This window comes from Chiloscyllium plagiosum, unplaced genomic scaffold, assembly GCF_037043375.1.
Source record: "Chiloscyllium plagiosum isolate Xiang-an unplaced genomic scaffold, Cpla_swu_hap1 HiC_scaffold_18, whole genome shotgun sequence".
Classification (NCBI taxonomy): domain Eukaryota; kingdom Metazoa; phylum Chordata; class Chondrichthyes; order Orectolobiformes; family Hemiscylliidae; genus Chiloscyllium; species Chiloscyllium plagiosum.
In genome coordinates, this window is record NW_028270156.1 from 68,643,352 (window position 1) to 68,667,314 (window position 23,963).

General features: G+C 41.2%; 1 protein-coding gene across 4 annotated transcripts in view; it reads left to right on the forward strand.

The window, feature by feature from the left end:
* Window positions 1–23,593, forward strand: part of arhgap1 (Rho GTPase activating protein 1) — a 55,081-nt gene extending 31,488 nt beyond the window's left edge. For all 4 annotated transcript variants that reach the window (XM_043706228.2, XM_043706229.2, XM_043706230.2 and 1 more), the window contains 7 exons: window positions 3,895–3,993; window positions 5,294–5,386; window positions 6,473–6,549; window positions 7,648–7,725; window positions 9,986–10,114; window positions 14,617–14,720; window positions 16,793–23,593. In XM_043706228.2, the coding sequence (XP_043562163.2) occupies window positions 3,895–3,993; window positions 5,294–5,386; window positions 6,473–6,549; window positions 7,648–7,725; window positions 9,986–10,114; window positions 14,617–14,720; window positions 16,793–16,966 (754 nt within the window). In that variant the 3' untranslated portion in view covers window positions 16,967–23,593. The remainder of the gene's footprint in view (window positions 1–3,894; window positions 3,994–5,293; window positions 5,387–6,472; window positions 6,550–7,647; window positions 7,726–9,985; window positions 10,115–14,616; window positions 14,721–16,792) is intronic.
* The last annotated feature ends 370 nt before the right edge of the window (window positions 23,594–23,963 follow it).

A 23,963-nucleotide genomic window follows, 5' to 3' on the forward strand; every position in this document is an offset into this window, starting at 1 on the left:
GAGGTCAGTCAGGAATGCCCACACTTCATTGCAGCTTGCAAAATTGCACGTGCAGTCTCTCTATGTTCCCCCTAATGCACACACAATTGCTCATTTGCTTGCTCAATCACATAGTCATACAGATATACAGCACGGAAACAGACCCTTCGGTCCAACTCATCTATGCTGACCAGATATCCTAACCTAATCCAGTCCCATTTGCCACCACTAGGCCCATAACCCTCTAACCCTTCCTATTCATATACCCATACAGGTGCCTTTTAAATGTTGCAATTGTACCAACCTTCACCACTTCCTGTAGCAGCTCTTTCCATACATGTACCACCCTCTGGGTGAAAAGGTTGCTCCTTAGGTCCCTATTATATCTTTCCCCTCTCACCCTAAACCATGCCCTCTAGTTCTGGACCCAGCCCAGGGCAAAGACCTTGTCTATTTATCCTATCTATGGTCCTCATGATTTTATAAATCTCCATAAGGTCACACCTCAGCCTCCGTCGCTCCAGGAAAAACAGCCCCAGCCTATTTAGCCTCTTCCTGTAGCTCAAATCCTCCAACCCTGGCAACATCCTTGTAAATCTTTTCTGAACACTTTCAAGTTTCACAACATCTTTCTGATAGGGAGGTCATCAGAACTGCACACAATATTCCAAAAGTGGCCGAATCAGTGTCATCTACAGCCGGAATGTGGCCTCGCAACGTCTATACTAAATAAAGGAAAGCATATCAAACGCCGCCTTCACTATCCTATTTACCTGCGACTCCACTTTCAAGGAGCTATGAACCTGCACTGCAAGGTCTGTTTGTTCAGCAGCATTCCCCAAGATATCATTAGGTGTATAAGTCCTGCTAAGATTTGTCTTTCCAAAATGCAGCACCTCGAATTTTATCAAAATTAAACTCCATCTGCCACACCTCGGCCCAATGGCCCATCTGACCAACCTTCTTCACTATACCTCCAGTTTTGGTGTCATCTGCAAACTTACTAACTGTACCTCTTATGTTCACATCCAAATAGTTTATATAAATGATGAAAAGCAGTGGACCCAGCACTGATCCTTGTGGCACTCCACTGGTCACAGGCCTCCAGTCTGAAAAACAACCCTCCACCACCACCCTCTGTCTTCTACCTTTGAGCCAGTTCTGTATCCAAATGGCTAGTTCTTCCTGTATTCCGTGAGATCTAACCTTTCTAATCAGTCTCCCATGGGGAACCTTGTCGAATGCCTTACTGAAGTCCATATAGATCACATCTACTGCTCTGCCCATATCAATCCTCTTTGTTACTTCTTCAAAAAACTCAATCAAGTTTGTGAGACACGATTTCCCACGCACAAAGCCATGCTGATTATCCCTAATCAGTCTTTCCTTTCCAAATATGTGCAAACCTTGTCCTTCAGGATTCCCTCCAACAACATCCCCACCAGTGACGTCAGGCTCATCAGTCAATAGTTCCCCGGCTTTTCCTTATCACCTTTTAAATTGTGGAACCACATTTGCCACTTCCAATCTTCCAGCACCTCACCTGTGACTATCGATGATACAAATATCTCAGCAAGAGGCCCAGCAATCACTTCTCTAGCTTCCCACAGAGTTCTAGGGTACACCTGATCAGGTCCTGGGGATTTATTGACTTTTGTGTTTCAAGACATCCAGCACTTCCTCCTCTGTAATATGGACATTTTGCAAAATGCCACCATCTATTTGCCTCCATTCTGTACCTTCCATGTCCTTTTCCACAGTAAACACCGGTGCAAAATACTCATTTGGTATCTCCCCCATCTCCTGCGGCTCCACACAAAGGCCGGCTTGCTGATCTTTGAGGGGCCCTATTCTCTCCCTAATTACCCTTTTGTCCCTAATGTATTTGTAGAAACCCTTTGGATTCTCTTTAACCCTATTTGCCAGTGCTATCTCATGCCCCTTTTTTGCCCTCCTGATTTCCCTATTAAGTATACTCCTACTGCCTTCCAAGGATTCAGTCGATCTATCCTGTCTATACCTTAGATATGGCTTTCTTCTCTTTCTTAACCAAAACTTCAATTTCTTTAGTCATCCAGCTTTCCCTATACCTGCCAGCCTTTCCTTTCACCCTAACGGGAATATACTGTCTCTGGACTCTCATGATCTCATATCTGAAGGCTTCCCATTTTCCAGCTGTCCCTTTACCTGCGAACATCTGCCCCCAATCAGCTTTTAAAGTTCTTGGCTAATACCGTCAAAATTGGCCTTCCTCCAACTTAGAACTTCAACTTTTAGATCTGATCTATCCTTTTCCATCACTATTTTAAATCTAATGGAATTATGGTCGCTGGCCCCAAAGTGCACCCCCACTGACACCTCAGTCACCTGCCCTGCCTTATTTCCCAGGAGCTTTGCATCTTCTCTAGCAGGTAGGTCTACATACTGAATCAGAAAATTGTCTTGTACCCACTTAATGAATTCCTCTCCATCTAAACCCTTGACACTATGGCAGTCCCAGTCTATGTTTGGAAAGTTAAAATCCCCTATCATAACTACCCTATTATTCTTACAGATAGCTGAGATCTCCTTACAAGTTTGTTTCTCAATTTCCCTCTGACTATTAGGGGGTCTATAATACAATGCCAATAAGACGATCATTCCTTTCTTATTTCTCAGTTCCACCCAAATAACTTCCCTGGATGTATTTCCAGGAATATCCTCCCTCAGCACAGCTGTAATGCTATCCCTTATCAAAAATGCCACTCCCCCTCCTCTCTTGCTTCCCTTTCAATCCTTCCTGTAGCATTTGTATCCTGGAACAAAAAGCTGCCAGTCCTGCCCATCCCTGAGCCATGTTTCTGTAATTGCTATGATATCCCAGTCCCATGTTCCTAACCATGTCCTGAGTTCATCTGCCTTCCCTGTTAGGCCCCTTGCATTGAAATAAATGCAGTTTAATTTATCAGTCCTACCTTGTCCCTGCCTGCCCTGACTGTTTGACTTGCTCCTTTTCCCAACTGTACCAGTCTCTTTCCTCACTATCTCCCTGGGTCCCACCCCCAACCCCCACCTTACTAGTTTAAATCCTCCCAAGCAGCTCTCACAAATCACCCTGCCAGTTTATAGTTCCCTTCCAATTTAGGTGCAATTCATCCTTCTTGTACAGGTCACTTCTACCCCAGAAAAGATTCCAATGATCCAGCACCAGTTCCTCAGCCATGCATTCATCTGCTCTATCCACCTATTCATACCCTCACAAGCTCATAGCACTGGGAGTAATCCAGATATTACTACCCTCAAGGACCTCCTTTTTAAATTCCTGCCTAACTTTCTATGTTTTCCCTTCAGAATCTCATCCTTTTCCCTTCCTATGTCATTAGTTCTAATGTGGACAATGACCTCCTTCTGGTCCCTCTTCCCCTTGGGAACATTCTGCCCCCTCTCTGAGACATCCTTGATCATGGCACCAGGGAAACAACACACTAGTCTGTTATTTTGCTGCTGGCCACAGAAACATCTGCCTGTGCCTCTCACTAGAGTGTCCCCTATCACAGTCGCTGTATGAAAATGCTCACTCTCGGCAGGCTGTCTCTCACGTGCAGTCCATTTGGGCTGTGCTGCACCCATTCTCACGAACAAACACCAACCCCTGGCTCACGTATACTCACAGGCCCATACACACTCACCACAGTCTTCTATTAGGAGAGGCCATTGGGCAAGTCATTGAATTTCTTGGCCAGTGTGACTGGGAGATATTGTGGGGCATTCGTCCAATGAACCTCTTAAGACTTTCATTCCTCTCCCCAGATTAAGTCGCTTAGGACTTGCTGAGTGAAACAAGTAATGAATAAGTAAGTTTGGTAAACGGCGCGGTAAACAACGCAGCATCCTCCATGTATGTTCTCTTTCCATTCCTACTTTTCTTTGCTCCAGCATGAAGTTTGGGCGGAAAATCTTGTATGTGAATCATTTGGGGGAACTTGAGCAGTACCTGAAGTGCGAGCGAATGGTGATTCCACAGTGTGTGAAAAGGTATGTTCATTAAACCACATCCCTGAGAGAGAGGTGTTCATTTTTAATGTATCCAAGATTTGTACAGGACCCAGTTTGGCAGAGGGATTGTAATCATAGTGTTTCTTTTGAGGAAAGTTTCATCTTTGCGTACTTGTTATTTTGGAAAATGTATCAGATATTTTCAGTTGTACACAGGCTATTTTTGTGTGCAATTATAATGTGTGATGAGTGATAGGGAGGACCTATTTGGAGTAATTGCACAGAAGGAGGCTGAATCCTAAGAGTATACAAGTGCATGCTGCTTTCACTGTTCAAACTGTTGCAAGGGGCACTAAGGATATGAAAGGTTCAAACGTCTGACCCTGTCATAATTCAAAACAGCCATGATGTCAGCCTGGAAACGGACCGTTGCTCAGTTGCTCAGATCAGCAATTGAGACTGAGCTCAGAAATGTGAGAGAGGGGGGCAAAAATGGATTAAGAGGTTTCCAATTTCCAGAATAAAAGGTAAAGGAATGGAGTTTACACACAGACATTTGTATATTCAGTCAGGTTTAGACTGGAAAATAAGGATGACAGCCTCAAATGAGAGACTAAATACAAAAGCCTTGTGTGTAAGTTGGTAACTACATCTTTCAGTCTTTTCAACTACAGCGGTTTGCACAGAAATAGCAGCATTCTTAATGCCCTGTTATCTACACTAACCTTCTCACTGAGATTGCAAAACTGATACTTCATTGTGGAGGGGTCTTGTTAATCTTCTTAAATGTTAGAAAGATGAAGCTATCCATTGCCTTTGTTTAAAATCTTTGAACCAGTCAGTTTGGCTCAGTTCAAACCCTTGCCTCTTAACCTGAAAATTGTTTACTCTTTGGATTCAGTGAACCAAAATGCCTCCTCCTGTGCCACAATCATTCTAAATAGGTCCTCCCTATCATTCAATCCCATTAGTGACTGTCATAAAAGTACTGTAAAAAAGTGCTGATCTTCAGAGAAGATATGAAATGCAGACTTTGATGGTCTGTGTAGGCAGAGTTGTAAAACCTCAGGGGAATCACTTGCAGAGCAGAGTTTTTTTGGAGTCCCTGCTGACTTATCCTTCAGCCAATGCCATCAGAAACATTATTTGCTGTTTGTGGCTCTTTGTTTACCAGTTGTTTGCATAATAAGTGGCTCTACTTCAAGAGTTTTACCTAGCCCTGAAGCATTTTTAAAGTTCTTAGAACATGGAATTGACGCCATGATTTTTGTTGCTTGATGGCAGGATTGTGTCTGATGATTCAATGTCCTCATTATCTTGATCTATTGGTTTTCTTTAGATTTGATGAGCGTATTCAGGCAGCACAGAGACTCAAGCCACAAGAACCTAAAAAGCAGTTACCTCATCAACAGTTTGGAATCCCTCTTCAAGAGTAAGTATTCTCATGCGTTTTGATGTTGGCTTTGTTAATAAATAGGAGAAAGTGAGGAGCTGCAGATCAGAGTTGAGAAGTGTGGTGCTGGAAAAGCACAGCAGGTCAGGCAGCATCTGAGGAGCAGGAGAATTTAATGTTTTGGGCATAAGCCCTTCATCAGGAATGTTTGGGGAGTGGGGACTGGAGCAATGCGATAGGTAGATGAAGATGGGGGGGGGGTGATGGATAGGTCAGTGGGGAAGGTGGAGCGGGTAGGTGGGAAGGAGGATGGACAAGTGGGACAGCTCTAGAGGGTGGCGCCAAGTTGAAGGGACTCCTCCCCCCACCTCATCCCAGATCCAACTCTCCAACTTGGCACCGCCCTCTTGACCTGTCCTACTTGTCAATCCTCCTTCCCACTTATCACCATCAACCCCACCTACATCTACCAATCACCTTCCCAGCTATCTTCCACCTCTATCCTCCTATTTATCTCTCAGCATTCCCCCTCCCCATTTCCGATGAAGAACTTACACCCGAAACATCCACCACTCTCCTGCTCCTCAGAGGCTGTGCTTGGCTGTTTTTTTCCCTTACCTCTTCTGGTGGCAATGATTCCTTCTGAAGTTGATATTTTGTAGGCAGCAGTAGGCCCTGGTACCTCCCCCATTCTTAATGAGTGCGGTCAGTTTAGATTGGCTGTGGGGCAGCAGTTTCAGTTCTCCTCAGTGTCCCACAAACCTGCCCCATATTCCTGGCAGCATCGCTGTGTGAAGTATTAAGCCAGATTGATACCTTCTGAGCATCCCCTTACCCTCCCTACAGTTTCGCAACGTACATATATATGCATTCAGAACCAGGAGTTGTTGACCGCAGTTTGGAGAAACGGTAAAACAGAGCTGTGTGTCTGTGCCATATGTACTTAAAGGAAACATTTGAGTTTCTCTTTGGCTGCAGAAGTGTATTTCAGCCTGCATCTTCGCGAATGCCATAGTCACTCCTTGTAGCTGTGTGTGACAGTAGAGAAACAATGGGATATACACCTCCATTATGTAGGAGCTCTGTTCGTATATTTAATGTTATATTTTGTTATGTTTGCTGTAGGCTCAGAGAAAAGGACCCTGAACACAAAGCCATCCCGCTAGTAATGGAACAGACTTCCGCTTACATCAGAAAGCATGGTTAGTGATGTATATTTAAAGTATGACCATTTTTTTCATGCAGCCATTGAGCACAGAAACAGATCCTTCATGCCAACCAAGTATCCCAAACTAGCCCCACTTGCCTGCATTTGGCCCACATCCCTCTAAACCTTTCCTATTGATGTACCTGTCTAAATGTCTTTTAGACAGTAAATCTACTGCAGTTGCTGCTCACAATGTGGTTTTCTCTACTTAGGGAAACAAAGAACAGTCTGGGTGCAGAAAGAAACCCTGAACTCCCAGTTGCTGCTATTTCAACACCCCATCCTGCTCCCTGGCCAACATCTCTGTCTCAGGCTTGCTGCAGTGCTCCAGCAAAGCTCAGCACAAGCTGGAAGAACAGCACCTCGTTGTCCGCTTGGAACTCTACAGCTTTCTGGACTCAATATTGAGTTCAACAGTTTTCAGGCTTGAGGTCTCCCATGCCCTTACCTCAACCCCCAAATAACAGACTTTGTTATCACATGGTCCACTATTACACATCGTTAGTCGCTAACAATTTCCATTAACGCTATTCACCTTCCTAGCCTCTCCTTTGACTGTCCAACAGTTCTTCTGTCTCTTTGGGTTCTATCCCTCCCTAAAAGTTTACTCCTTACCCTCTCCCCATCTTCTGCACATAAACCAACTATTTCCTGGCTATCGTCAGTTCTGAGGAAGAGTCACTGGACCTGAAACGTTAACTCTGATTTCTCTTCACAGAAGCTGCCAGACCTGCTGAGCTTTTCGACAACTTAAGTTTTTGTTTCTGACTTTAACCCCGTTGCTCACGGACTAGGTTTATTTTTTTAAAAAAGCTTATTATTCGTGGAAAAGCACGAAGAGCAAGGAATGCTGACTTAGAGAAGCAAAAACAGAAATTTACTGGAAAAGCTCAGCAGGTCTGGCAGCATCTGTGAAGAGAAATCAGAGTTACCCTTCTCAAGGGTAATTAGAGAAGGTCACTGCTGAGCTTTTCCGGTCAACTTCTGTCTTTGTTTCTGATTTACAGAATCCACAGTTTTTCGGTTTTTATTAATGGGTTAAAATGTCTGTTATGTCAGTTCAGTTTGATGATGTGCTGCTTTCCATCATCAGGTTTGAACAAGGAAGGGATATTCCGGAGGTCGGCTAACATGTACCTGGTAAAGGAAGTACTGGAAAAGTACAACAATGGTGAGTGGGCTGCTGGACAAGTCACACTGCATGCTTTAGGCATATCTTAAGGTGTGCCTTTTTGATCATTGCCTTATAGCCTATTGATGACGAGCAGCGAGGGAAAACTGACATTGGCTTTGCAATTTATCAGACTCTCACCTCAGCAAAGATGGAGTACTCAGCTTCTAAACCATGCCTGTCCAGGAGCCACAAGGGGTTAGATCCAGCCCGCCACTGGGGTTCCAGATACAGGAAATAGAAAGAGTATATCTGCAAGGAAATGCTTCTCCACTCAGAGGTCATCTCTCTCCCACTTTAGTTGCTGATTGACTGACTCATTAGTGATTAGTCAGGTCCACGCCCCCCAAAAACCCCCTCCCCTCCTGGCACCTTCCCCTGCCACCGCAGGATTTGCAAAACTTGTGCCCACACCTCCTCCCTCACCTCCATCCAAGACCCCAAAGGAGCCTTCCACATCCATCAAAGTTTCACCTGCGCATCCACTAATGTCATTTATTGTATCCATTGCTCCCGATGCGGGCTCCTCTATATTGGGGAGACTGGACGCCTCCTAGCAGAGTGCTTTAGGGAACACCTTTGGGACACCCGCACCAATCAACCCCACCACCCCGTGGCCCAACATTTCAACTCCCCCTCCCACTCAGCCAAGGACATGCAGGTCCTGGGCCTCCTCCACCACTGCTCCCTCACCACCACTGCTCCCTCACCACCTGGCGCCTGGAGGAAGAACGCCTCATCTTCCACCTCGGAACACTTCAACCCCAGGGCATCAATGTGGACTTCAACAGTGTCCTCCCACCTTATCCCATTTCCAACCTTCCAGCTCAGCACTGTCCTCATGACCTGTCCTACATTTCCATCTTCCTTCCCACCCTCCTCTCTGATCCATCACCTTCATCCCCACCCCCATCCACCCATTGTATACTTAGCTACCTTCCCCCACCCTCCTCTCTGACATATCACCTTCATCCTCACCCCCCATCCACCTATTGTACTCTTTGCTACCTTCTCCCCAGCCTCACCCCCCTCCCATTTATTTCTCCACCCTGGAGGCTCCCTGCCTTTCGTCCTGATGAAACGTCGATTCTCCTGCTCCTCGGATGCTGCCTGACCTGCTGTGTTTTTCCAGCGCCACTCTAATCTCGACTCTGGTTTCTAGCATCTGCCATCCTCACTTTTGCCCACCTGACTCATTAGTGAGCCAGTATGGGAGAGAAACACCTTTTGATTTGAAGAGCAGCAAGTTGCACCAACATGAGTGACTTCCTCCAACCCTGAGGTGTGCACAGCAGGAGTGGTGACAATGGCGGTGGTGAGACTGCTGGAAAACCTGACCACAAGGAATCAGAGCCTGTTGGGTAGGTGCAGGGGAAAGAAGCTCCAGAGAAACATGGTTTTGTCAGTGAGTAGAGGAAAATGGGAACATGAACAATAGGAACTGTCCTCCCCCATTCATTCTGTTAGCACAGTTATTCCTGTGCATTCTCCACTGGTATCTCTTGAAGAGTAAGAAGAAAAGAAATGGTATTAAACCTCAGGACAGCACATCAAAATGGATCAGAGATGACCATAGGGACTGTAAGGTTGTATTGTTCATGTAGTGAGCTGTGCTGTGGTACAAGGTAGGGGTGGAATTCTTCTTTTCAAATCTTCTCAAAACTCACTTCTGCCGCCTCCTGACTCGTTTGTCAGTTTTCGCTGCAGCACTAATTCGTAAGCAAGATCGTAAACAGGAACTTAGGTTTTGTTACCTCTTTTGTGTGTGCTGTCATTACAACATCTGTAATGCCGGGTTGCATTGCAGGAGCCCTTTATAATGGAGGAACTAAGTAAAATGATGACCAAAATACCATCAGGTTTAGCTATTCTAACTTTTCACGCGGGTGGCAATGTAAAACGAGCCTGCAAAGGGCAGTGATGACACATATATGTGCTGGGTATAATCAAAACACGTTAGGTGGTATTCCTGCTACAAATAAATTTTAAATCTCACATCACTTTATTAGAATCAACATGCTGTGTATACAGATTGGTGCTGGCTCAGTTCTTGTTGACAATAATACTGTAATGGAATGCAGAGTATGAAATATAATTTGGATACATGAAATGTGAGCTGCTGTGCCACAGTCCACGCATGGGCTCTGTGCATTGGCATCATATTGTGCATTTTAACATCAAATGTGTGCTCATTTATCACCTGGCATTTAACCAGAGGTATGAGTATCTGAAATACTTGTCTGATGTGACTTCTCTGCAGGAGTTCTCGTGGATTTTGAAACCTACAATGATGTTCATCTGGCAGCAGTTATGCTGAAGACTTTTCTTCGAGAATTGCCTGAGCCTCTGCTGACTTACAATCTATATAACAAAGTGGTCTCATTGGGAAGTAAGTTCTGCACTTGATCCAACATTTGGCATTGTTGCTATTGTCTTGTTCCTATGTTGCACGTTCCCGAATATTTATTGTATTGTCCTGCTCCAGTAAGTTTCCCTTTGAAAGAGTGGCATTTAGAAAGAATACCATTGGATGTTCAGTAAAGATTGACTCCAGAAATTGTTTCTCACTTAAAACAGCTACACTTACTCCATTCACTAATTAAGCATTGCACTGTATAAATAGGAGCAGATGTTACTGAGCAGCAGAGTGGCACTAACCACAGTGTTCCCAGGAAGCAATAATCTTATTCTGAATTATTAAACAATCAAACTTCACTATTTTATGTAGTGTACATAGATCAAAGTTAAAAATCACGCAACACCAGGTTATACTCCAACAGGCTTATTTAGAATCACCAGCTTTGGGAGACAACCATCTGATGAAGGAGCAGCACTCTGAAAGCTGGTGATTCTAAATAAGCCTGTTGGACTATAACCTGGTGCTGTGTGATTTTTAACTTTGTACACCCCAGTCCAACACCATATCTCCAAACCATTCATCGATCAAATTACTCTCTTTTCTTACAAAATAGTTGGATTCATTTTTGTCCTGAATGTACTAACTAGATGACCTTTTGTTTGGCTGCTGCATTTCCACACTTCACTGACTGTAAAGCATTGATGCTGGAGCAAAACACAGCTCCCAGTTTGCACAAAGCAAGATCCCACAGATGTGATAGTGACTAGATTATATCACTATGTAAGCAACACGCTGAAGAAGATTAAGACTGCAGCCAGCCAGCCAGCTCATCAATGCTGGCATTATGATTCATACGGATCTTCTCCCAAAACCTCTCTGCTTAACCCCATCGTTATAACCTATTGTTTTCTTCTTCATTTGCCTGAACCACCCCTAGGGTAGTGATTTCCACATTCTTAAGCTGTTTGGGTAAAGCACTCATCCTGAATTCCTGATTGTGGTTATTAGTGATACATTTATCAATTCTAGTTTGGACAGCCCCACAGATGGAAATCGTTTCTATATGTCTACCCTGTCAAGGCCTTCCATTATCTTATGGACCTCGTGCAGATTACTGTATAACCTTCATTTTTCTCAGTGAGAAAGCCCTCATCTTACCAATTCTTCCTGATAAGATTAAAGGATAAATGTAAAAACATAGAAAATAGAAGCAGGAGGTCATTTGACCCTTCAAGCCTGCCCAATCATTCAATATAGTACCTTGTTCCTGTTTTCTCCACCTGTTCTTTGATCCCTTTAGCTCTAAGAACTATATCTCTTTCTTGAAAACATTCAGTGTATTAAGACCATAAGAGGCAGGCGATTCAGCCTATGAAGCCTGTGCTTTGGCCTCAACTGCTTTCTGAAATTTCTCCTCATCTCTGTCCTAAACGGCCTACCCCATATCTTTAGACTGTGACCCCTGGTTCTGGGCTGTCCGGTCATCAGGAACATCCTTGCTGCATTTACTCTGTCTTCTTCCTATTAGAATTTTACAAATTTATTTTAGAATCCCCTTCATCCAAACTCCAATAAATAAGAGTCCTGACCAATCCAGTCTCTCCATATGTCAGTTCTCCTGTTTCAGGAATCAGTCTGGTAAACCTTTGTTACACGCCCTCAACAGCCATAAGAGGAGACTAAGACAGCTCACAACACTCCAGTGTGGTCTCACCAAGGCCCAATACAATTTGCAACAAGACGTCCCTGCTCCTGTGCTCAAATCTTCTGCTTTGTAGGTCAACGTTCCATTTGCCTTCTGTTTTTTGCTGCCAAAGTGGATAGCCTCATATTTATCTCCATTTCATCTGTCATGCATTTGGCCACACACCCAGCTTGTCCAAATCACACTGAAGCATCTGTGCGTCCTTGCCATAGTTCGCCGTCCCACCCGGTTTTGTGTTACCTTCAAATTTGGAGATATTACATTTAGTTCCTTCATCTAAATCATTTATATTGTGAATAGCTGGTGTCCTAGCACTGATCTTTGCAGTACTCTACTAGTCACTCCCCGCCACTTGGAAAATGACCCATTTATTTTGATTTTGTTTCCTGTCTGCCAACCAGTTTTCAATCCATTTCAGTCCAACGCGCTTTAAGTTTATGCATTAATCTCTTATGTGGGACCCCATTGAAAGCCTTTTGAAAGTCCAGGTAAACCACATCCAATGGATCCCCTTTATCAACTTTACTACTTACATCCTCAAAATATTCCCGTACATTTGTCAAGCATGATTTCCATTTCATAAATCCATGCTGATGCTGACTGATCCAGTCAATGTTTTCCAAGTGCTCCGATATTACATCTTTCATAACAAACTTTAGCACTTTCCCTGCTATAGGCACTGAATCTATACTTCCCTGTTTTCCCTCTACCTCTTTTTTTTTTCCAGAGTGTGTGGTTACTGTAGCCACCCTTCAGTCCATTAGGAATTCTTCCAGAATCTATAGATTCTTAAAAGATGCCCACCAATGCATCCACTGTTTCCAGGGACACTTCCTTAAGTATTCTGGGATGTAGATTATCCACCTTTAATCTTACCAATTTCCCTGCTAATACTGATTGCTTTCATTTCCTCCCCTCCACGATTTCCTGTATTCCCTAACGTTTTCTGGGCCTCCATTGTGAAGGCAGAACAAATGTATGTATTAAATCAGTCTGCCATCTCTTTGCTCCCCATTATAACCTCCCCTTCTGGTGATTGTAAGGGGACCTACGTTTTCCTTCATTCAACTTTTTCTCTTCACGTTGCCTATCAAAGCCTTTGCAATCAGTTTTTATATTTCCCACAAGTTTACTGTCATACTCTGATTTTTCACCCTTCAATCAGTCCCTTTGCCCTTATTTGCTGAAATCTAAACTGCACATCTGCTGTGTTTTTTGACCAATTTATGTGCCCTATTCTTGGATCTAATACTGTCCTTAATTTTCCTGTTTTATTTTGTGCAAGACAGAAACGAACAATTATTATAGTCCTCCATGTGCTCTAAATAGTTTGCCATTGACCATGCACCATCATCCTTTCAAATAACATTTCCCAGTTTTATTATAGCCAGCTTGTGCCTCATCATATTTATCTGAACAGAACAACCTCAGTCATCTGAACATTAATTATCCAAACAAGATCTCAAGGTCCCGTAAAAACATTATCAGTTATCCAAACAAAATGCTCCCCATCTGTCTCGTTCGGATAATTGAGGTTGTTCTGTATTCACATTCACCTGTTAAACTGACAAGGCAGACAGAACCTCTGTTTACATCTTTCAGAAAATAATGAGCTTGATCACGGTCTTGAATCATTTTTAATGGGTGTAGATGCAGAAACAGCCTTAATTCAAAAGACTAAATCAGAATTCTCAGTTATAAGAGCTCACAAGGAATAAAAAGAGAGGGACCACCAATTCAGGAATCTTGTGTTCTATTGAAACCAAGACACTGTGGAGATGGAACTTTACTTCTTTCTGTACTATACCTGGCATGAGGCTGCTTGTTGCTGACAGTACCAGAAATGGGAGATATGCTATTTGCCAGTGGTAATGTTTCATCTTTAATTAACACTATGTTAACCAAAAATCTATTGATTTTTATAAAATATTTACAACAGGTTTCAAATGCTTCAATCCTTCTCTATTCAAGCGGAAGCTACAGCATGTTCACAGTCATTTCAAGGCTGCGACTATCTTAAACCATATATTAAAAATGGCTTATATTACTGAGCTGGTTACAGAGAAAATCTTTACCTCCTCAAACTGCAGTGGTTGTGGAACTAGTTAGAGGGAATGTGTGCTACATGCCTCTTATATTGGAGGAGAACAATTCAACATACTGAGTATGTGAAGGAGGAAGTCCAGAATGAGATGTTGGCACAAGTACAAGTGTATGTTTCCTTATTGTGGAGTGATTGGATATAGCTCATCTCTTCCTGATGAATCTCTCAATCTCAGCTCCACAGTTGAAAGAAAGGGACATTGATTCAGTGGAGGTTGGAAAGCACGTTGTCTTGAGGGTGAAGTTTACAGATGGAAGGAAGCCAATTGTCTGCATTATTGAAACTTTGAATGCATTGTGTGGAGATCTAAGGTGGTAGAAATTTGCAATATTGTCTTAAAATCCCTTTTCCTTTATAATTTGGAATTGTCATCAGAAAACAGCTCTGTAAATTCTGTGAGCTGCTGAATGATTTTCCCTGCTGCTAGAGCACTGAGTACACTCAGAAGCTGACAGATTTCCAAGTTCTCTACTATTACTAAAATGAACAGAAACCTGAAAAAAATGTTTTGATTTCAGGTCTTTGCTAAATTCATACACTGCAGTAGAAAGCAGTAAACACATTCCAGATTTGATTAATACAAGCACTTTGGTGAATTGGCATCATCCTTTGCAACTTTGTATGATGTTTATTTAATCAGTTTTATCTTTCCTCTTGCACGTTTGTGCTGTAGTTGCACAATGTTCAGGTTTTGTGTCTAACCTTTTTTCTCTCACCGAATAGAAGTACCACAAAATAAACAGATAGAAGCGATTGTTGAGATGATTCAGTTTCTCCCGGAGGATAACTACACTGTGCTACATTACTTGGTAGAGTTCCTGGGAGAGGTAAGTTTGGTTGTTTTGGTTTTTGAATTTTGAAATAACTTGCCCCATGTAGCCTAACTGCCCAGAAAAAAATTGTTTTTCATTGACATATTTTTAATTGGCTGGTGGGAAACATTGACTGGTGTAGGTTTCAAGTGATGGAAGTGAGGGGAGATGAGGAAAAGTTTTTCCACATAAGAGGGTGATGAGTGTCTGGAATTTGCTGCCCAGTTTAGTGATTGAGACAGAAATACTCCCCTCTTTAGTGCTGTAACCTGCAGAGCTACAGACCCAAGTACTGGAAGGTGTGATTAAAATGGACAACTAGTTTTTTTTTCCCCAAGCGTGCCCACATGTTGAACTGAGTGCCGTCCTTCTGTGGTATAATCTTTCTGTGGTAGTGCAGTGGATTTGCATTCAGTCAAAAACCAGGGATGAAAGTTTCTGGGTTTTTATGCATTTAAATTCCTCCACACTGTTCGCGAAGATCTGCAAAAACTTTCCTCTGCAAAAGACCTAAATGTGATCTGATTCCCTGACAAGGCACTGACATGCAAAGAGTTCTTTACATGGACCTAAATCATGAGGCTACACAGGTGCGTTAAGAGGTCTCAGCATAGCTGGCTGTTAGGCAGCGTTGTAACTGAAAACAGTCACCTCATACAGGGCATTTTCATAAGTTCTATTAGATGTATCAATCTCCTCACTTCCTCTGCACTCCTACATCTCCCAAATATTAACCATATTGACTTCCCACCTGTCCATTAGCTAGAAACAACTATAAAACATGTTGATTTAGAATTGTCTGAAAAAATTGAATATTATGACATTTGTAATTTGGGACCACTGTTGTGCAAATCTTTACAGAGCCCATGCAGAAGACTTATATCCATTTTAGCAGATTGTATTCTAGATGTTCCTGTGCTTCAAGTCATCATCATTTCCTGTTTGTGCGTGTTTAGTCCGTCAGATATACCAAATATTTGTGTTGCTTTACTTTGTTTGTAGGTACTTTGCAATTTTTACAGAAAGCAGATATCCTTTTAACACATTCACCCTTCCACCTTACCATTACTCGAGAACTCCAACTCTTCAGTATGATAAATGTGGCATAGAACTGAGACAAACACAGCAGGGCTGGCAGCAAAGGTTTGATTTCGAGCAGTCCGGAATTACATTAGGAGCAATGGAGCACTTGCAAAATTCTAGTTGACCCCCCGATTTTGAGTGTAGCTGTGCATCCCTCAGAGTATTGCTCTCATGATTCCTGCGTCACCACAGTGGAGCGCTGTCACTGAAGTACCCAGGCATTGTAGTGATACTTGTTATTCTTTGAAATCTTTAGTGATTTTGTTTAGGTCTGCTACGTGAGCAATGGTTACTCCTGCCATATGAAAGTGCTCCAATTCTGATAGACGGTGTGAGTATGAAGCGCTCTCATTGGGTATGGTGCAGGTTGGCTGCAGAATGAATGTCAATCAGTGCCCAGATCAAACACAGGCACAAATATGCAGGGTGACACTTTAGTGCAGTTAGAAAGGAATGCTGCACTGACGGAAATGCCGTATTTGGCTGAGGCATTAAACTGAGGCCCTGTTTGTCTTTTTTGGATGGCAGGGGAACAGCTAGGATCCCATTTCTCTATACATTGTTGCACTCTGTGTGATAATATCTCTGAATGATCAGTCAGAGAGCCAACATGTGAGAGTTTCACTCAACACTGCATCTATCAAATATAGTGTTTTGATTTAACAGAGAACAGGTTTCCCCTAGCTAAACATCTAAGTTGATGGAACAGCATAGTCTGATAGAGTATGAATACTTGATGCAGACACTGTTATACCTGTGATTCATTGCCAGGTGTGTCAGCTGTAGAAATGTTAAGATAATAGATGATTTTCCACATAAAGAAATGTATCTCATATTTAGCAACTACAAGCCAACATCAGCAATGGTAAAGCTCTTTTCTATCCTGTTAGATCAGTAGTGAAAACAGGAAAGAATCTAAAGGAAAGGGTTTCATTAAATCCTGATTGAAGAATTAATGTATGATGTTTAACCTGACTATGTTGTGTTTCCTGTCTGTTCCTCAGATTGCTGACAACAGTGACCTGAATAAAATGACTGCATCCAACTTGGCTCTGGTGTTTGGACCCGCTCTCTTATGGGCAAAGGATGCTGCAATTTCACTCAATGCCATCAACCCCATTAATAACTTCACTCAATTACTCTTCGAAAATTATATTGAGATCTTTCCAGCCAAATAAGATAAAGCTTTACCATCTTAAACCACTGGAGTCAAATCAGATTGCCCTTCACTTTCTAAATGTTTGTGGCAGCACACAGAAGAAAAGCCAACAAATTACTGGGTGCACCCTTTTAGTTGAGGGGATGATTAGCACCTCATAACGCTGCTTGGTCTATTTGGTGGCTCTCTATGGTTGTACAAGCGTCCAGGCTGGGGCTTTAATCGTTTGAGTCTGGGGCTGGAATCCTTGACTCTTTGATAATTATTGTAATGGGAATGATGTTGGAGAACTACTTTGGTTTAAATTCTGAACATTTCCTGCTCTATCCTTGTGCTTTTAGTGTGCTGAGATCAATCATTCAATCAATTTAAACATCTAATTTTGGAAAAAAAAATGCAGGATTTACAAAAAAACAATTATTGCTGGGATATTTCTATGCTGGATACACCTGAAACTGAATAGTATGAATACATTTTTGATTCCATTTTTAAACGAGGGATTTTTTTTTTTTTGCAAAGGTGTTCAGTTTCATGGTGTTGTGTACAACTTTATCAAAATTAAAATTTCTGTACCTTTTTCATGGATCCTGTGCCAGTCTAAGAGAGCTGAAGGTGGGAGAGCAGGGTATATATTTCATTTGTTTAACTAGTCAGAACAAATTGGGAATTCATTCTGATGAAACAGCATGTCAAAATGGTATTTGTTTAATCAGCTTTGAAATTTTTGATGTTTAAGAACATTATGTTGCAATTTTTGTTTTAATGTTTTAATAAGAGTTGTTTGAAGAGAGAGTTATCTGTTGAGTGTCAGTGATGGTATCATGGGAGCTAACTTGATCAGAGAAATAGTTCCTGAGGCTAGAAGTAGATGAGCTGATAACAAGCCAATGCTGTCATTATCTTGAGATGCTCCAGGTTGTCATTCTCTGCAAACTAAGCAAATATTTTGTCAGACCTGTGGGGATTCTGTACTGTAAGAGTCGTCTCAGGAAACAGTGTGCTCAACTGCCATTCCATTGTTAATCTTCTCCTGACTGACATTCCACAATCAAATATAGAGGCCAACATAATTCCTCTTGTTCAAAGGGATGAAATTGGGTTCTGCATTTAACTGTGGATTTGGTGATAACTGATTGGCAATTTCACATTGATAGAGTCATGATTTGGAGATGCCGGAGTTGGACTGGGGAGGGCAAAGTTAAAAATCACACACAACACCAGGTTATAGTCCAGCAGGTTTAATTGGAAGCACTAGCTTTTGGAGCGCCGCTCCTTCATCAGGTGAGGAGCAGTGCTCTGAAAGCTAGTGCTTCCAATTAAATCTGTTGGATTATAACCTGGTGTTGTGTGATTTTTAACTTTGACAGAGAATCACAATGATTCTCTATGTTCTCATGATAATGTCATCAGCATTCAATATTTAAAACCAAAAAAAGTGAATAAATTATTGGCAGTAAACTTGCATCTTTACATACTTTTCATTTAGTGGACATTGAAGTGTATGATTTACTAAAGTAAATGTTTGTTTTCAAGTTCAAAGTCTGCAATCCAACGTTTGACCAGAAAGCCAGTCTTAAGTCTATTCTGATTTGGCTGCTAATGAAACCACTTTTAGTTACAGCATTAACTTGATAAAAAAGCATATGGTCAGAATTTGGCATCTTCCATCTGCCATAGAGTATCTTAATTATTTTGCCAGAAGCCATGAAGACTGCAGTTTTTAAAAATTATTTTTAAAACATTTTTTGGGAAGTGGGGAATACTGTTTATTACAACTTACAACCTGAAGTCAAAATTTTAGAAGCATTTTAATGGTGTTGCATAAGGAAAGGATTGAAATAGGCAAGTTTTAAACTTCCCTGAATAACTTTATTCCCTGTATGTTACGAAAGGAAACAACACTGGGGTGTTTGCAATGGATTAATGCAAAATGTTAGGTTTGTGTTGCTTAATGAATGCAATCCTTCTGTCTGAGGTGGAGTTTGATGGTGTTGCTAAAATTTGGTTTTGCGTGTTTTGATTAATAAGTGCCATAAACAAAGAGCTGAAAATGTGTTGCTGGAAAAGCGCAGCAGGTCAGGCAGCATCCAGGGAACAGGAGAATCGACGTTTCGGGCATAAGCCCCTTCCGAAACGTCGATTCCCCTGTTCCCTGGATGCTGCCTGACCTGCTGCGCTTTTCCAGCAACACATTTTCAGCTCTGATCTCCAGCATCTGCAGACCTCACTTCCGCCATAAACAAAGAACCCACTAATGTCCCTTCATTTGGTTTTCTGTCCTGGAGGTGTGAGGTCTTAGCCAAGGTACTGGACCTCTGAACTGAGTGGACATTTCAGCCTAGATAGTGAATGATGTTAGGCATCACAGATGAGATTGCTCAATCCTCACCAATAACAGTCAAGTTGGAAAGTGATCAGAAGTAAGAATCCTGTTTTTCCTTTCTCTTCCATCTACTCTTCACCACTTTCTCTTCAGTGTGCTGAAGCTAAATATTATATTCCAATCTTAGAGTCATACAATATAGAAACAGTCCCTTCGCCGACCAATGAAACCAATCCCACTGATCCACCTCACTTTCTTGTTTAGCTACAGATGTTATGAAATCCACCACAATGCCTGACCTTTTGAAACATTCCTCCAGCAGAGTCTCAAATGTTGCAAGTATTAGCTCCACCACCGTGTCTGGCAGCACATTCCATATTTCTACCACTCTCTAGTGATGATTTTTTTTTGTTGTTTAGTTCATTTACCTTCCTCCATGTGAGATCATCCAACATTGCATTGCTCAGAAATTGAACATGGGCTATTTCTAAATACTGTTCCTGGAACTGCTTTTATTTGAAGAATGATGCTGAAACCTGAACACGATTCATGTTTCTACCTTGCAATTCCCTCATTTTATTACTGGTAATACAGTGTCATTTTGGAAATTGTCCATATTTTGCTGTGGACTTGACTGATTGTTATTCAGAGCATTCCTGTACTATTTAATATTATTATCCTTCCTCCTCAGGGATGTAATTGCATTTGTGTTGGAGAGTAGATATTTCCACATTGGGCAGTAATGATCACATCTTCCCTGTAAGACTGACTGACCCTGGCATGTTAGAGAAGTTTCTTTTTAACGAATGCTAAACTCCAAGAGAGTTTATTGTTAACCATGGACATCAGGAATTAGGCAAAGATGAGATTGAGATATATGTGGTTTAAAACTTCAAGTTTAAATCATTGCAGCGTCTGCAGTGATGTTATTGGATTAAACTCCAACCAGTTTTAATCTTTCAACACTTTAGAATTGACAGGAGCTTTTAATAATTTGCCTTCTTTTTTACGTTGCTGGCATCTTTCCAAGAAATGTGATTTTCCAGGGTCAATGAAGTCTGGTTTTCATCTAACGGAAATATACAGATTCTGTTGAATGCTATTCCATAGCAAAGTAAGACGACTGTTAATGTACGTATCTCAGGTTTGGCTCTCAGATTTGTCTCATTGTGTTGTCCTAGTATTTCAAAGCAGAATTCCAAACAAACAAATGCAAAAGGGGCCAGACATTTATAATCACATTGTAAATTTGAAGTGGATCTGAAAGAGCAGGGGCAATTATGTAGGTGGCTCACTACATTTGGTTAATGAACTTTTCCCCTCGCTCCTGGGAGTGGAATGAGCAGTGTCCTCCTCCGTTGAAGAAGTTTCATGCCTGATGAGACCATATGGAGCTCCACCACTCTGAAATCCAGCCTTCAAATCAAAACTTACAAGCATCTGTATATCAAAACGATTGCTTGCTGTGACTTTCTTGTTTAGCTGCAGATGTTATGAAATCCACCACAATCGTAAAGGAAGAACTGAGTCGGGCTATGGTGGGGTGAGAGGAGACTGGCTGAGGTGCCCTTTATACAATGAACATACCAAACTCTTACATAAAGGGATAATCTAACTAGGAGGAAGCAAGTTATGAAACAGTAACCTAAATTTCACATGATGCACAAAACCCTCAATCAAAATTCATAAACAGTTGCTGTATGAAGTCTGTACATTAGTTATATGCTTTCTTTTATGCGTGTAGTTATTTAAAAGTCTGTTGCTTAATAGAGTCATACTGCACAGAAACAGACCCTTTAGTCCACACCACCAATGTTCCCAAACTAAACTAATCCCATGTTGCTGGGTTTGGCCCATGTCCCTCCAAACCTTTCCTAATCATGTACTTATATCCAAATGTCTTTTAAATGTTATAACTGTACCTGCATCCAACACCTCCTCTGCCAGTTCAATCCACACACATACTATTGTGTAGAAAACGTACACAAACTCTTCTCAAAACTTTCTCCTCTTCACCTTAAAAATATGCCTGTTAGTTATGAACTCCCCAACCCTAGGGAGAGAGCATTGCCATTCACCTTATCTATACACCTCATGATTTTATAAACATCCACAAGGTCACCCCTCAACCTCCTACGCTCCAGGGAAAAAGAAAATCCTAATCTCTATCCAGCCTATTTTTATAACTCAAACCCTCCATTCCCAGCATCATCCCCGACAAATCTTTTTTGCCCCTCTCCAATATAATATTCCTCTATAACAGGGAGACCAGAACTGCACACAGTACTCCAGAAGAGGCCTCACCAACATCCTGCACAGCCTCAACTCCTCTACTCAAAAAGGTCTGAGCAATGAAGGCAATCATGTTAAGCATCATCTTAACTACCCTGTCTGTGATGCAAGTTTCAAAGAATTATGTAACAGAACCCCTGGGGTCTCCAGAATTTTGCTTTTCTTTGCTGCAATTTGTTGGCCTCATTTTCAGATTTATGTGAAATGAGGATTAAACAAATTGTGCACATCCTGTACAGCTCCTTCTCTGATCTTTGAGTCTTTAAAAAATCTATTCCATGTTTGGGGCAAGGAGCAACAAACAAGCATTAAATATACATAAATAATGATTTTTAACTATTTTAGGATTTCTTTAAACAGCACCTGCTCAAACTTTGTTCTTTCAGCTATTTATAAAATCCTGCTGTCTTCTCCCTTCAACAAGGTGAGATTGCCTTATTTTTGTTTCTGTTGTGTGGAAACAAATTTTAGTAATTGAAGCTTTTTAAAAAACTTGTGACACTCGACTAGGATTTTATTATCTGAATATCTAACTTTTAATGTGCCAACTATTCATCCATACTATTTTTCTGTACTGTTGAATGAGTTTTTTTTCTACCTCACTGTTATTCATCTTTTATTGGGCTGTTTTTTTCTCTGCTCTAAGACTAATGTTTTTCTTGTTGAGATAAAGTTGTTTTACAGTAGGGTTCTACAAGTGCAAGCATTTCCAACTAAACCCAAGAATAAAAGTTGGAAAATGCAAGGACTGTAACTTCATTGTTAGGTTCATCTTTTCACTTGTGAGCCCTAAGATTTTATTTAGCACGTAGATCATTTGTAGGCAATTGTAGACACATTCCTCGTTATTGTGGACAGATTCATAGAAACATCTATTTTAAAATTTCAAAGTGTGAGATGTGCAAAGAATCACATGATAATATGTTCGACTGTATCAAAAGTTTTTTGGGACAAAGGGTGATTATAAATTCTTTGAGGCTTCTTTCTTTCTTTCTGGGTAAATCCCGGTTCACTCTGAAAAAAGTCTTTGTCCCAAAGCCCAAAGAGTTGCTTATCCACTCATAATTCTCCTTTATCCCTGCTGTGATGTCTAGAATTGGCTGGTATCCCATTGTTCTAAAACTATGTCTTTAAAATGTATGTGTCAAGAAATATATGACTGCCTTTTAATGTTGCTGATCAACACTGTTTTCTCTATGCTGCTTCCCCAGACAATCAGTGTTAGAATATTTTTAGAAACCTGGCTATTTTTCATTCTAGTTTTGTGATTTTATAACTTAACTTCCATCTCTCGTCTTTTTATTACAACTGTCCCGTTTATTGGGATGAATATGGCAGCAACAATTTTTTATAAAAATGAGAATTTCTAAGAATGCATCTCTTTATGTTCAGTTTTAATTTTCTGAGAAACACCTGTAGTAATAGTGCGCTGGAAGGGAAAGGGTGTAGAGAAAACTTTCAAAGTGCTTTTCCAAATAGTACATATTCGTCACCAGACCTATAGATTGGTAACTGGGTGGATTAATTTTTGTTTTTGATCATTACAGAGTTAGCAAATGAATGGCTGATTACACAAGTGGCTGCAAGTATAAAAGATGAAAGTGCTTTGGATCCCTTACCTAACATTCAAAATAGGCCCCTTGACAGAGTACATTTAGTCTTTAATCGTGCTTTTATAATACCTGTCTGGAAAATCAAATTCAAAATGAAGGTGTTGGACAGGGGTTTAGAAAGTAAACAAATTACAGTTGTACATGCCACAGAATACAATCATCCTATTATTTTAAATTTACTATGTTGTGCTACACTTTGTTCACCCACATAAAGGGTTTACTGTATGTTTTCTTAATATTATTGACATTTATTGCAAGTCACTTGTTCGTTACCTAATGCTTTAATATGTGCGTTGGTCAGTGGGAGGTGACACTCCATCTCAATTTCAGGAGACCAGTCACATGTGTTGTAATTTGCTTCGTTTTATAATGTAATGATGATCAAAGTGACTTTAAAATAAAATACATATGAACTGTATCATACTTTGAATCGAGCATTTCTTTGTTTCTAAGTTTAAAAAGAATAAAGTTAAAGTGCATTTACCCATATTGTATCTGTTAAAAATTGCCATTTATGGCAATGTGTTAACGAACGAGCACCATGCTCGGAACTATGCAGGTCTGGATAAAGAGAGTTTAAATAAAATGTTTAATTGTGTTTCACATTGGGTTGACTTATCCAAACATAGAAGTGTGAATAATCTTTACATAAACTGACCTTTCCCTTTCTCACAGCTGAACCTTGAACAAAGATACTGTACAGGCTCAGTGGTTAGCACTGCTGCCTCACAGCATCAGGGTCCCAGGTTCGATCCCAGCCTCGGGCGACTGTCCATGTGGAGTTTGCA